Source organism: Dendrobates tinctorius, unplaced genomic scaffold (assembly GCF_039654945.1).
Source record: "Dendrobates tinctorius isolate UK_male_01 unplaced genomic scaffold, ASM3965494v1 ptg000211l, whole genome shotgun sequence".
Lineage (NCBI taxonomy): Eukaryota > Metazoa > Chordata > Amphibia > Anura > Dendrobatidae > Dendrobates > Dendrobates tinctorius.
In genome coordinates, this window is record NW_027361878.1 from 4,551,312 (window position 1) to 4,565,449 (window position 14,138).

Consider the following 14,138-nt stretch of genomic DNA (forward strand, 5'->3'; position numbering starts at 1 on the left):
TTTCACATTTGCCACAGCAATCATCTTCAGAATGTAAGACTTCTGTTCCCTAAAAGATGCAAAATAGTAAGACATAAAGAGAAGTGACTAAAAAATACTTGCAGATGATGAATCAGGGAATAATTATTCTTTTTTTCTGGTGCATACTACATACTTCCTTTTTAATCCAAATTTATTTCAATTACACAATAAAATATGACTATGTAGGTGAACAAACCTCGATACATTTGGAACCATCGGGAACTGAGCACGATATGCTTTTCTTCTCAACATCGTAGGTGCTGGAACAGGTGTAGATGGAGCAATTATCTTCTGGTGGAACATAATTTTCTTCAGGCTGAAAATTAGTTAAATAATATCATGTGTAATTTAAAACATCCTTTGAATTATGCACAAAATGATACAGAACGGCGACTAATGTCAATATGTGTAGAGTATTTAAGTAGAATACAGTAGCTAAAAAGGTGCTTATCACTTTTTTGGAAGGTCACACAAATTGCATTTTTCACAATAGATGATGAGCACCGGAGAAATCAAAATTAAGGTTTAAGGAGCAGAATAGAATTTTGAAGTTTCATTTTTATCTTTACATATAATTAAAACATGCTTTAAGCAAAACAAATCATATATTGTTACTATTTTTTGACCACACCTTTATAATTCTGGTTGTGTTGTCACTCATATTGATCACACAGGACACCTTTTCACATTTTCCACAACATTTGCCTTCAACTGTATGGTATTCGTAGCCCTGGGGAACAAGATATTTGCTTAGTTTGTAAAGTCTATAGGTCAGGGTTCCTGCAAAAAAAAGCAAATTGGGACTAGTACTACAAGCTTGTTCTGCCTAGGTGGGTGCAGAACTTCCAAGAATTGACTCAGATTCCCAAATAATTCATGTGAGTGCTCATACTCACTTGCGAGAGACTTGCACAATTCTCGTGCGAGTCTCTCGCACGAAAACCTGGCACTGCCGCCGGCACTGGGATCGGAGCGTGCGGCTGAATAGAAATACATGTAACCCCACTCTCCGGTCCCAGTGCTGGCGGCTCTGCCGGGTTTTCATGCGAGAGAAGTAAGTATGAGCCACCCTAAGGGAAAGCAGAGCAGCCTTCTGAACTACAGAGTTGGGCTGTGATTTATTCCCCAAACTTAAGCAAGTTTCTGAAGCTGTGGTGACTAAATCCCAACATTTAAAAAAAAATAAAAAAATTGGTGTGCAACTTTCCACTCTGGTTTGCACATGGGCATTGTGATTTAGAGAGTTTCTCATATTAAATTGATCGTACCTGTTCACAATCTTCGATGGCACAAACTGTTCTGACTGCAACAGGCACATACTGATCTTCAATATGGTGGCACTCAATCTGTTCACATGGCTTATCAGGGGAGCTCCATGTCTCACCAGGCTGTAAATACACAGTAAAAAGAGATACTATACAGTTATGAGAATTTACAAATCCAAATGTGTGCACAACATGGAGAATTCAAAGTTAAAAGGGTTGTCTAGGACTAATATATTTATATTTTTCTTCTGGGAAATGTCATCCATATGAAATCGGTGGACGACAGAGCAGCTGATTTTCCCAGCACTCAAATTCTTGCTGCCAGATACTGGAAAACCACAGCTTGATGCATTGTTTAGCATCGAATACCGAGTTTTGGGGGTGGGTTTATCGGCCTTCGGCTCGGGCCAGAGACCTTGAGACTTGATGGATAAATGATCAGTAGGCCAAGTAATGCAGTTTATTTCCCATGTAAGTGATTGTGGGGGTAGTGGAGCCACACTAATTTCACTGTATGCCTGAGATTGATCCAATATTCAATCACACCTGGCCATGCAAGCCATTGAGTCCGCTGAACATATCAGACTTCACTCGCATGACAAATTATTGCAGTCCAATTTCCACAGAATGACAGAATGGAGAAAAGCTGATTTTTTATCTCCATCTTCTCCTCATCCAAGAGAATTGGATCTCACTATGTTAACACGCTTATCAAACTCTGATTCGACTGATTGTGATTTATATAACTGACGCAATTTTGTTGGATGAGAGAATATACAGTTGTATGCACCCAGCCAAATACTGAAGGTTTTAAATGTTAACACCAAGGAATCCTGGTTGGTTTGGAGAACAATGGGTTTACTGTGAGTGACCCTGTGCTGTCAAAGTTCAGTTATGCTATTTACTACGAGGTAATCTCAATACTTAGGGATCTATACAGTTTCTTTATATGCAAAAATAAATCTTAATGCAGTGAATTGCTTCTAGTAATGGCATTAGCATACCTTTAAAATGATTAGTTGCCTTTGGCATTCATTATACAAGCATAAGGTATAAATTTGTAAGGGGGTCACAGAAGCCGTCCTGAACCCCCAAACACGTCCCGGTTTGGAGTGTATGTATAGGTCATGCGTAATTGTGAAATGCTATGATGATATACAATGTGCATAATACTGCTATGTATATATATGACTATAGTGTTGAATAGGGAAAGTGTAGTGCTCTTTATAGGCCACTAGATCGGGCACGTTAGTGAACATAGGTTAGGTAATAATTAAGATAGGAGGGGGTCATAATAGTTAGGAGAGGGGAGCTTCTTGGTTAGAGGGAGAAGGACCAGGGCACCCATAGAGCTCAGATGGGCTTAAAGCCCAGCCAAAGCAGAGACCCTGGAACGTCCATTTAACAAGAAGCCCAGCCATCCAGAGTCAGTGAGCCAGCCTAGCTACAGATACAGCAGAGGCAGCAGCTACAGGAACTAGGGCTACAGGACAAGTCACTGCAGCTCATCAGGGCAGGTCGCTCAACAAGTGGCAGGTCATTGCTTGGGCTGATGCCCTCAGAACCAGGGTGAAATGGCTTTGGGAACCCCCATACGCAGTGTGTCTGGACAGGGAGGACGCTGAGGAGCCGTGTGAAATGGTACGACCCGGGCATGTGGCGTTTGTCAGAGAGAGGAGTACAGGGAAAGATGAAGTAACGAGTAATGTGAAATCTGTCGATAATGCTGTAATGAATCTGGATGTGCTGCGAAGACATGAGAGCAAAGTTTTACGGTTTGAGTTGCATCTGATCTGTGTATCTGTTTCTTCACCAGAGGCCACAGGCTAACTTAAGAAATGAAGAAAAGGCTCTGATGGCGCAGATCACGGAGAGACAAGTAGGCTGAAAGTGAAACATGATTTATATGTTTTGTGAGGCCAGGGCACGCAAGGCCTGATAAGCTCAGCTACAACTACAGCCCTGGCGGACCTTTACACTTGGCGTAGTCGGCAGGATGCCGCAAACATGCCACGTGAGAAACCCGTGAACGATGTCATTGATGTGACCAGAAAGGAAAGAGATGAAGTTATTGTGGATGCTACTGAAATGCCAGATGTGACTGATAAACTGGACTTGTCTAGAACCTTTAATGAGGCTGACATTGTGATGACAGAGATGGTGGCTCTAAAGATGGTGGATAATGGCGTGCAAATGAAGGACAACAGCTCTGATCCCACCCTTCACCGGCGTCCTGATGGAGAATTGGCATGAGAAGCTGTCTGGCCTAGTCTGTGGCCTAACCATGGTGCCTGTCCCTGAAGGGTGCATCGGAGAAGAAGGAGAACTCACACCTTACAACAGGTTACAAGGAAATGGGTGGAGCGGCTGGAAACAACCCCACCCTGGAATGGGTGGAGCCCAGAAGACAATCCTGTGTGCAGCTGCATGGCGTCATTACAAGATACAGCGCCGGCAGTGATGCACCACTCCTGCACCCATCATTGTGGAGGCATAGGCTGCGTGGAATGGAAGTGGTAGAAGGAGTAGGAAAAAGCCAGGCCTGGACGTAAGGAAGACGACCCTCTTGCATGGTACCTGTCACCTGCAGAGGGGAGTCATGGGCGCGTGTTGGAGCCCGAGCCACCACTTCATCGCAAGCGGGAACGCCAATGCCAGGAGCAGGAGACAGCGAAGGAGCCCTCGCCAAGAGAAAGTGCTGAACCGGAGTCACAATACACCGAACAGAAGCTTCTACGACGACCAGAGCAGGAGCATTATTGGAAGGCGGAACCTTCTCACCTAGAGTCAGCGTTACAGCAGCAGCGGGGAATGGAGCCAGTGACGACCCTAGAGGAGCCTGAACTGGAAGTAAAGGCCAAGCTGGCACTTCATCATCGGGAGCCGGAGAGCGCCGCAGTGTCCACGGAAGGATTCAGCACTCGTGGGACAAGTGCGACCAGATCCCCAAAGTCACTAATGGTGAGTGAACCATGACCTGTGACAAAGGAAGGCTGATCCTTGCCACGGCCTTCTACCCTGCCAGGCTGAACTGTTCCTCGGCCCTCTGTCTCGGGGAGCGAGCCCCTTGATTTGTCCAACAGTCATCAGGGACAGGAGGCCAGGCCCATGTCGAGTGCAAGTGTAGAATTGGGCACTCCACGGGTCTGCAAAGCAGTACAGGGCCCGTCCCCCATCCCTGGACAGTCCGTCTGCATTGTGGACATTAACGCTAGGAAGAAACAGTGAGAGAAATAAATTTTGGACTAGCTGCACCAAGACTATGGATGGGCGCCACTCTCATGGGCATCTGGTTTACGCCAACGTGGAACAAGGACATGGCTTTATCCGGGAGGCAGGAACTGATGTAAAAATCTACGTTATCGTTCCCTCCATGAAACACAGGAGACCCCTATTGCAAGGGGACTGGGTCTCTTACTTTAAGGAGGACTGCTCAAGGGGCTATTTCACGGTAGCTGTGACATTGTGTCTGGAGGTTGGCAGCCTTGGACTATATGCGGGCCCAAGTCAGGAGCAGTCGGCTCCCCGTGTTTCCACTACGTCCAGCACTGCTCCTGCTGCATCCTGGCAGCCCATTGACTTTGGGGCTACACAGTCCTCTTCCGCTCGTACTAGGGCATGGAACACTTATGACAAAGCGGCACAGGATGCGTGCAGTTGAGCTGTTTGAATTCAGGAAAAAATGTAAATGTGAAAAGTTGTGCTCATTGCACTATTGTCATATAAGCAGTACACAAGACTGTTCTGCATCTCTGCGGGTGAAGGAGCCCTGATACACTCCCAGAGTCGGGAGCCATGCTGCCATTACGGCCAGGAGAGAAGTTTGTTTTGTCATTATGTTTTTGTTGGGCCTGTTGCGCCCTTTCTGCTGAACAGCAGGACTTTGCCTTTGTGGAACAACGGGCCCTTGGACTAATGGACCAGGTGAGGCTGCAGCGACAGACTGCGTTCTAGGACCAGGCAGCCTGCACATGGCGCATAGGGCCGTGCCATACACAAAGGGAGGGGGACATCTCCCTTAAGAACAAAGTACCTGGAAGTGCAGGTTTAAATTGCGTTATCTACGGACTGACGGTGCAAACAGATGGATTGTTTCAAGGCACTTGCTTGTAAATACAGAGGAATGAAGAAAGCGTTCTTTTGTTTACTTGTTTATCCTCCCTGCATGGAGTATTTACTTGAAACAGTAAAGTTTAAGTAAGACATGGTAAAGGGACAACCATTGTAAAAGGAAGGGAGGACGCTGAGCAGCCGTATGAAACGGTCCGACCCGGGCACGTGCTGTACGGCATGGAGAGGAGTACAGGGAAAGATGAAGTAAGGTGTACTGTGTCTCTGTTTGTTCACAAGCGGACAGAGGCGACCTTAAGAAATGAGAAAAAGGCCCTGATAGCGCAGAGGATGGAGAGACAAGTAAGCTGACAGTGAAAAATGATTCATATGTGTTGGGAGGTCAGGGCACGCAAGGCTCAATTAACTCAGCCACAAATACGGCCTTGGCCGACCTTTAAACACTTGCCACAGCAATCATCTTCAGAAAGTACGAGTTCTGTTCTCTAAAATATGCAAAGTAGTAAGACAAAAAAGAGAAGTGACTAGAAAAACATTGCTGATGATGAATCAGGGAATAGATAATCTTTTTTTCTAGTGCATACTCCATACTTCCTTTTTAATCCAAATTTATTTAAATTACACAATAAAATATGACGATGTAGGTGAACAAACCTCGATACATTTGGAACCGTCGGGAACTGAGCACGATATGCTTTTCTTCTCAATATTGTAGGTGCTGGAACAGGTGTAGATGGAGCACTTATCTTCTGGTGGAACATAATTTTCTTCAGGCTGAAAATTAGTTAAATAATATCATGAGTAATTTAAAACATCCTTTGAATTATGCACAAAATGATACAAAATGGCGACTAATGTCAATATGTCTAGTGTATTTAAGTAGAATACAGAAGCTAAAAAGGAGCTTTTGACTTTTTTTGGAAGGTCACTCAAAATAAATTTTTCACAATAGATAATGAGCACAGGAGAAATCAAAATTAAGGTTTCAGGAGCAGAATAGAGTTTTGAAGTTTCATTTTTATCTTTACATACAATTAAAACATGCTTTGAGCAAAACAAATCATATATTGTTATTATTTTTGACCATACCTTGATAATTCTGGTTGTGCTGTCACTCATATACATCACACAGGACTTCTTTACACATTTTCCACAACATTCGCCTTGAACTGTCTCGTATTCGTAACCCTGGGGAACAAGATATTTGCTTAGTTTCTAAAGTCTATAGATCAGAAAGTCCCAAGAAACCAAATTGGGACTAGCACTACAAGCTTGTTCTACCTAAGTGGGTGCAGAACTTCCAAGAGTTGACTCAGATTCCCAAATAATTCATGTAAGGGAAAGAAGAGCAACCTTCTGAACTTCAGAGTTGAGTTGTGATTTATTCTCCAAACTTAAGCAAGACTCTGAAGCTTTGGTGACTAAATCCCAACATTTAAAAAAAAAAATTGGCGTGCTACTTTCCACTCTTGTTTGCACATGGACACTGTGATTTAGAGAGATTATAATACTAAACTGGTCGTACCTGTTCACATTGTTCGATGGCACAAACTGTTCTGACTGCAACAGGCACATACTGATCTTCAATGTGGTGGCACTCATTCTGTTCACATGGCTTATCAGGGGAGCTCCATGTCTCACCAGGCTGTAAAAACACAGTAACATGAGATACTATACAGATATGAGAATTTACAAATCCAAATGTGTGCACAAAATGGAGAATTCAAAACTGAAAGTATTGGACTAATATAGTTATATTTTTCCACTGGAATATGTCATCAATATGAAATCGGTGGAGGACAGAGCTGACAGAGCTGACTTCCCCAACACTGAAATTCTAGCTGTTCAAGCAGCAGCCAGATAGTGTAAGTGTACAGCATGGAAAACCACAGCTTGATGCATTGTTTAGCATCTAATACCGAGATTTGGGGGTTTTTTTATCGGCCTTTGGCTCGGACCCGAGACATTGAGAATTGATGGATAAATGATCTGTAGACCAAGTACTGCAGTTTATTTCCCATGTAAGTGATTGTGGGTGTACTGGGGCCCCACTAATCTCATACCATAGATGTTATTAATATGTTAAATTGAACAAATCCCTCAAGATAATTGTTTTTTGTGCTCTGGTGGCCATCTGCAGCCAATAGATTTAAAGATGTATAGCAGTATTGCAATGTATAGGTTGAAAGGGTTTTATACCAAGTATAGACTTAAAGAGGTTGCTCGGAACTTTAACAGTGATGGCCTATGTTTAGGATATGTCATCATCGTTTGATCAATGGAGGTGTTTCACCCAGCGCCCCTGCAGGTCAGCTGTTCCAGCAGTGACTGGAACTGCTCAGTTATGGATCTGCACAGCTCTGTCTACTGTATGTACTGCACATTAGCCCCCTATTCAAATCTATTTGGTGTGGATGTATAGTTTGTGACCATGGACACTATACCTTCAAAAAAGTTGTTCATCTCATATTTGGGCAGTTCAAGCTGCCGCTGTGAACTAGAGCCGTTGACCGACGGGGGTGCAGAGAGTTGCACCCCCACAGATCAGACATTGATGACCTATTATAAGGATAATAAATCAATGTTCATATCAAAGACAAGTCCTTTAACTATAGACTTTTCAGCTCTCATCAGTATAAGACATGGAAACCATGCCAGGGGTAATGCAGGATGTTTAAATAAAGTTTTACCAGCGCCTTGATGCCCGAAATGTAGACAGTATGACAACCTCTGATGCCAACCTTCTATATGAATTGTATGGAATTTCGGCATGTCTTTCTATATCATATATGCATTATGCATATATGATAATAATGTTCATCGTGCATTATATAAGTGCATGATAAACATTATTCAGAATAAACTAGTTTGACTATAAGGTACTAAATTATAAGGGCTCGTGCCAACAAACATATATTTGATCCGAGTGTGATCCGACAAAACATCAAATCACACTCGGATCAGTGTTAGTCTATGGGGCCGCACACAAGCAAAAACTTTTCCTCTAACAAAGTCTACCGAAGGAAAAAATCGCTGTATGCCTGAGTTTGATCCAATATTGGATCACACCCGGCCATACAAGCCATTGAGACCACTGAAAACATTGGACTTCACTCGCTTGACAAATGATTGCAGTCTGATTTCCACAGACTGACAGAATGGAGAAAATCCTTATTTTTTTTCTTCATCTTCTCATCCAAGAGAATTGGATCCCACTATGTTGACACTCTGATCCAACTCTGATTCGAGTGATTGTCATTTGCATAATTGACCCAATTTTATTGGATGATAGAAAATACAGTTGTATGCACCCTGCCTAATGCTCAAGGTTTTAAGGGTTAGCACCAAGGAATCCGGGTTAGTTTGGACAAAAATGGGTTTAATGTGGGTGACCCTGTGCTGTCAAAGTACAGATATGCTATTTACTACGAGGGAAGCTCAATACTTAGGAATCTATACAGTTTTCTTTATATGCAAAAATAAATCTTAATGCAGTGAATTGCTTCTAGTAATGGCATTAGAATACCTTCAAAATGATTGCGGAGTTGTCTTTGCCGTTCATTACACAAGCATAAGGTATACATATTCCACAGCATTCACCTTCAGAATGTACGAGTTCTGTTCCCTAAAAGATGCAAAATAATTGGTAAATATAAAATACATTTAAATATGATGCCCTCATAAAATAAGCTGTGAATAGATAAGGATATTTGTATTTTTGGTACTGACCGGTTCACAATCTGTTTTGCATATTATGGGTTGACATGACACTTGGTATAGTGAGGTCTCTGGATCTTTCTCATGTGTACAATAACAGTCCCTGCATACATTTTTGTCTTGTGGAATTTTAGTACCAGGCTATAAAAGAAATAGAATAATTTATTTTTGTCCATCTAAGACTTTATTTTTTCATTTCTGATCAGATGTTAAAAGTTTCTATTTTTTCACTTACTTCGTACGTGTTGTTCTGGTATTCACACTTCGAGATAACTGTTTTAGAAGATTGAAACGTTTATTAGAATAAAATATGCAATACATTTATATCAATATATAAAGAAAAGAGGTTCTTCACCAACGAAACATTATAAGATATAGAAACCTGGCAAAAACATTATGTCGTGATCTATGGCACTTACTGCAGTTATATGATGGGCAGCAATCATCTGCTAACAGCTCGACGGCAATCTCAAATCCAATCGGACACTTCTCCTTCGGCTGGGGTCACACTAGCTTATGGCATCCAATGCGAGGGCATTGGATGCGATATGCTAATGACCCTCGGCTTCTACTCTGCTGCGAGCGGGAGCCGAGTGTCATGCGACTGTGCTCCGAGCCTATCGCACAGAGAGGATCGGAGCACAGCTGTGGACTAAGCAGAGAAACTAATTTCTCCATCTCCTCCATTGCAGGGGTCAGCGCGTATTGCCCAGCAATCGGATGATATCCAAGTGATGTGCGCTGTATCACTCGCACCCATAGAATGATATGGGAGTGAGTGAGCTGAGACTCGGCCGAGTCTGGGTGACAATTACAGCATGCTATGATTTCAGTCTCACGCTAAATTTGGCCGAGAAAAAAAACAGTGTTGTGAGCTGCCCCATAGATTAACAGTGGTCGGAGTGCTATGCGATGATTTATCGCATAGCACTCATCCGTATTCTACGCTAGTGTGACCCCGGCCATCTTTGTGCAGTAGCTGACATTACATACTATAGACAGAGAGATGGCTGAGTCCAATGCCATATGAAGAAATCATTCAGCTGTCAAGAAATGTTAAGAGTATTTTACTTACTGCATTCATTAATCATGCAACATGGCTGATTGGGATCTGGTATCTTCTTGGTGATAAATCCATCTTTCTCACAAGATAACTCAACTAATGGAGGACATGTCAATGGCTCACACTGGACAGTAAGAGAGTCCTTTTCACATGTACATTGCATGCACTGGCTTGTCCAGGTCTCTCCAGGCTGTGAACATGGAAATACAGGAATTGTTTTTATGTGATGTAAAAGTTTATAGCTTAAAAGTGCTTTTCCATTATCGTTCTTCGGGAGTATGAAGCTTCCCAGCCTACAAAGCTTCATGCTTGTTAGGCAGGCAAAGTGCTCATGATGAATAACAGCTTGGATCAATGGCATGGTTGCACCGCTGGTCTGAGCTGCAAGCAGAGGAGGCTTTTCCACTGGAGCAGCAGAGGTGCAGAGGGGTGCTCAAGCTGACCAAGTGTGGCTAGCTTCAGAGCAGAGCAGTGCTTACAAACTCTATAGCACTGCACTCCTTGCCTAGACGTCTGGTCACCACTGACAACAGCAGTGGCCAGTATCCTACCCAACAAAAGGCAAACTATAGCATTTAATAACCTTCTGTTCTTGAGAATTAAGAAAATGTATAAATGGTAAATTGCAAAGTTGTTTTTACAAGCACATTGCAATTTTGACTTCTAAAGAAGATGAGACTCCCTCTCGCCTTTAATTTGAACTCCTTTTTGACTATTCTGGGCAGGCCATCTGGGCTTCCTTTCTGCTTTAGCTGCTATTTTTTTACTGTCTTTGTTATAGCATAGTTTCTTTGTCATTTCAGTTTATAAAACGATTCTCTGGCACTCACGTTTGCAACCTTTCCTTCAAAAGTAGCGCAAGCTGGAAGAAAAAAGAAATCACGTTTATTTTTTGCCATCAAAAATATTTTTTTGTAAATATAATTAGTGCTTTACCCTTTTTCCCATCTAAGATATACTGTACTTTTCAATATTTTACTCTCCTAGCCAAATCTTTGTGCTCTATGACTACCTATATGCACAATATGAGCTACAAAAGTACATTTCTAGTTTTAGTTTAATTCACTCACAACATATATCATCAAAATATGCATTAATGAATAGATCTGGATTATTTAAACATTGTTTTTTTTTCTAATAATTTTTTATAAACATTTATTTGATTGTATATGTAGATACATACTGCAGTCCTTAACGCAGACATCGGTGTAAGCGTTGAACCGCATGGATCCTTCAGGACAGAAACAGCCTTCAGTTTGGTCATTCTTAGAGTTCTGAACTTCTCTGCAATGACGGTAAGAATAAAAATGTACATATGTTTCATATATTACTAAATGTTAATCAGTCCTCAGTCGTAAAGGGGATGTCCCATGAAGATAATATAATTTACACATTGAATCAAACATGGAGATCTATTCATTGCAGCTACTACAGTTATTGCTAAGGGAAGTTGTGTCCGGTCATACAGTGTGAAGCAAGGGGAAGATAAATGTAGTTAAAGGGACTTCAGCACTTATGGCCTGTCCTTAGGTCATCAATTTCTGATTGGTAGGGGTATGACACCCGGTACCCCAACCAATCAGCTGTTCCCACTCTCAGTGACAGCCGGAATTGCTCAGCACAGCTCCGTTAACAGAATGATGGCCACCACCAGAAAATGCATATCTGTCCCCTGTTTAATTAAATAAGAAGCAGACATGCAGTACCAAGCCGTGAGTACTAAACGGTTAATGTAACTGACGCCCACACCAGGAACAGCCAATTGGTGTGGGTACTGGGTGTCGTGCCCCAGAAATGGATGACATATCCAAATAATAGGCCATCAATTTTAAAGGCACAGACCATCTCTTTAGTAGAGGGAGGTTTTCAATCAGGGGATTGCCCTCAATGACTCACATATGTACTCAGAAGATGGTATGTGATGGGTCAATCCACAAAATCTTAACTCATTTACATATCAAATGAATCAGTTTTAATTTCATATTTGCATAAATAATATATGGAATTTTTTTTGCTTTAAAGAATTCTTACTTGTTGGCACAGGTCTGGACATACATTGGTCCACAAGGGTTGTACTCCATTCCAGCAGCGCAATTGTATGCTACATTTCAGATAAAAAAGGGCAAATTAGATCATAATCTTTAACATTCAACAGCTGACATTGCCAATTATATGAAATGAAATAAGTATTATAAGTAAGCAAAGACACAATGAAGGAGATACAGTATATACCAATGCAAAGAAAGACTCATGAAATTGGTGCTCGAAACCAATTCAGTTGATAAGACACTATAATAAGGGAAAAGCAAATAAAAGTACAATCTCATCGGTAGGGCAATGGCTAAAAATGTTTTGCTTTAAACTGATTTTCATAGATCTTTCCCTGTGGTTGAAAATCATATAAAATTTAAAAAAAAATTAAAAACACTTACGACAATGTCCTTTAGTCTTGTCTCTCCAGTCCACACAAATACCATTGGCAATGCACAAAGAGGCATAAACTTCCAAACTGGAACACATTACTTGCTCAGAGGTATTTCGCATATGACAGGCATCAAAGGCACATGCTTCATAGTAGTAATTTGGATTAATAATTTTGTGACAATCAGCAAAGACCCTTTAAAATTAGAAGAAAATAAATATATTGTTATATGTGTATTACTAGATACCAGTATTATAGTATTTATTTAGAAACGATTCCGCAAGAGCAAAAATGAGGAATGGAGGTACCAGAAACAAGGGACTCTATGCAATACACACAAGGCGACATTCATTACTGGGGTGGTTACAACTCTGTATCGGCTGCAGGCAGTGAAGCAATAAAAGAAAAGTACAAGCTTGGTGTGATGTATTTTCTGATAAATGACACAATCACCCAGTACACTGGCACATATGATCCTCACACCGGACCTGGTCACAGTCCCCTGGGGACAATTAATTTATCTGTCTGACTGGTTATTTAATACAACATTCATCACTTGTGAGCAAGGGTTGTAGAAACAGTTCATCAGTACATGTGTGATAAGTGACAAGTCACGGTGTGCTCCTGGATTTAGTATCCTTCATTTGACCAGGTCACTTCATAGTCAGAATATTTGCATTTTATTAATTCCATGGTCGATGCATGTTTGACCCAGCCAAAACCCAATGAGTAGCCATAAATGTGGATTTTCCTGCTGCTTCTGTTGTAAATTCTGCCTCCTGCCAGACACTAACATTCATAGACCCAAACTTTCTCAATCTCTGAAGCTGCCCTGCCATCATAGATATCAGCGAAGTGCGCTCAGCCACGATGTCCTTCTACTAGTGTAATAACCCTTCTGTCATGTTGACCCGGATCAGTACGTACTTGAATATCACGTGGTTATCTAACACTGGAATCCGCTCCTGCCTGCACTCTACCATTGTCTGTTCGGGACAGCGCAGCTGTCAATCCGCTACCAACCCGCACCCACCTTTCCTTTGTCAAAATGTGTTATAGTATATAAGCCATTATATACACTAGCATTGCAGCTCAGGCATTTTGTTTACAGTGCAACTGTCAGGAGAACTTGCAGCAGAATTTCTGCTTCTGCATTTGTCTTTACTGAATACAGAATTTACCCATGAACTAAGAGTGCAAGATCAGTCCCATGAGGTGAAAGAAGCAAAATTATCTGATGATATATAATACAAGAATGGATAGATTCACGGGTACTCTTGATTTATGAAATAAAAATTAAAATTATGTTTATTCTTTAAGTGGTAATACCAGTCTCTACCTGTGGACAAGAGTATTGAAGTTTATGAAAAAAAATGTATTTTTCATACTGTACCTACCCGGAAAGTTTGAAGAAATGCAAAAAGAGCATTATTTTTATTATATATATATATATATATATATACAGTATATACAGTATGATATGAAATGTACTGAACAATTACATTTCAACTTACTCGCTTAAGATGATATCACAAACTTCTGATGGTGGGCATGTTGGAGGTGGAGTAGGTGGTGAAGG

General features: G+C 41.5%; 1 protein-coding gene across 1 annotated transcript in view; it reads right to left on the reverse strand.

Moving 5' to 3' along the window:
- Window positions 1–14,138, reverse strand: part of LOC141058132 (uncharacterized) — a 125,836-nt gene that overhangs the window by 48,769 nt on the left and 62,929 nt on the right. The window contains 9 exon segments of the mRNA XM_073554291.1: window positions 1,290–1,409; window positions 8,884–8,982; window positions 9,087–9,215; window positions 9,310–9,347; window positions 9,494–9,563; window positions 10,032–10,066; window positions 10,150–10,327; window positions 10,968–10,999; window positions 11,321–11,421. Of these exon segments, the coding sequence (XP_073410392.1) occupies window positions 1,290–1,409; window positions 8,884–8,982; window positions 9,087–9,215; window positions 9,310–9,347; window positions 9,494–9,563; window positions 10,032–10,066; window positions 10,150–10,327; window positions 10,968–10,999; window positions 11,321–11,421 (802 nt within the window).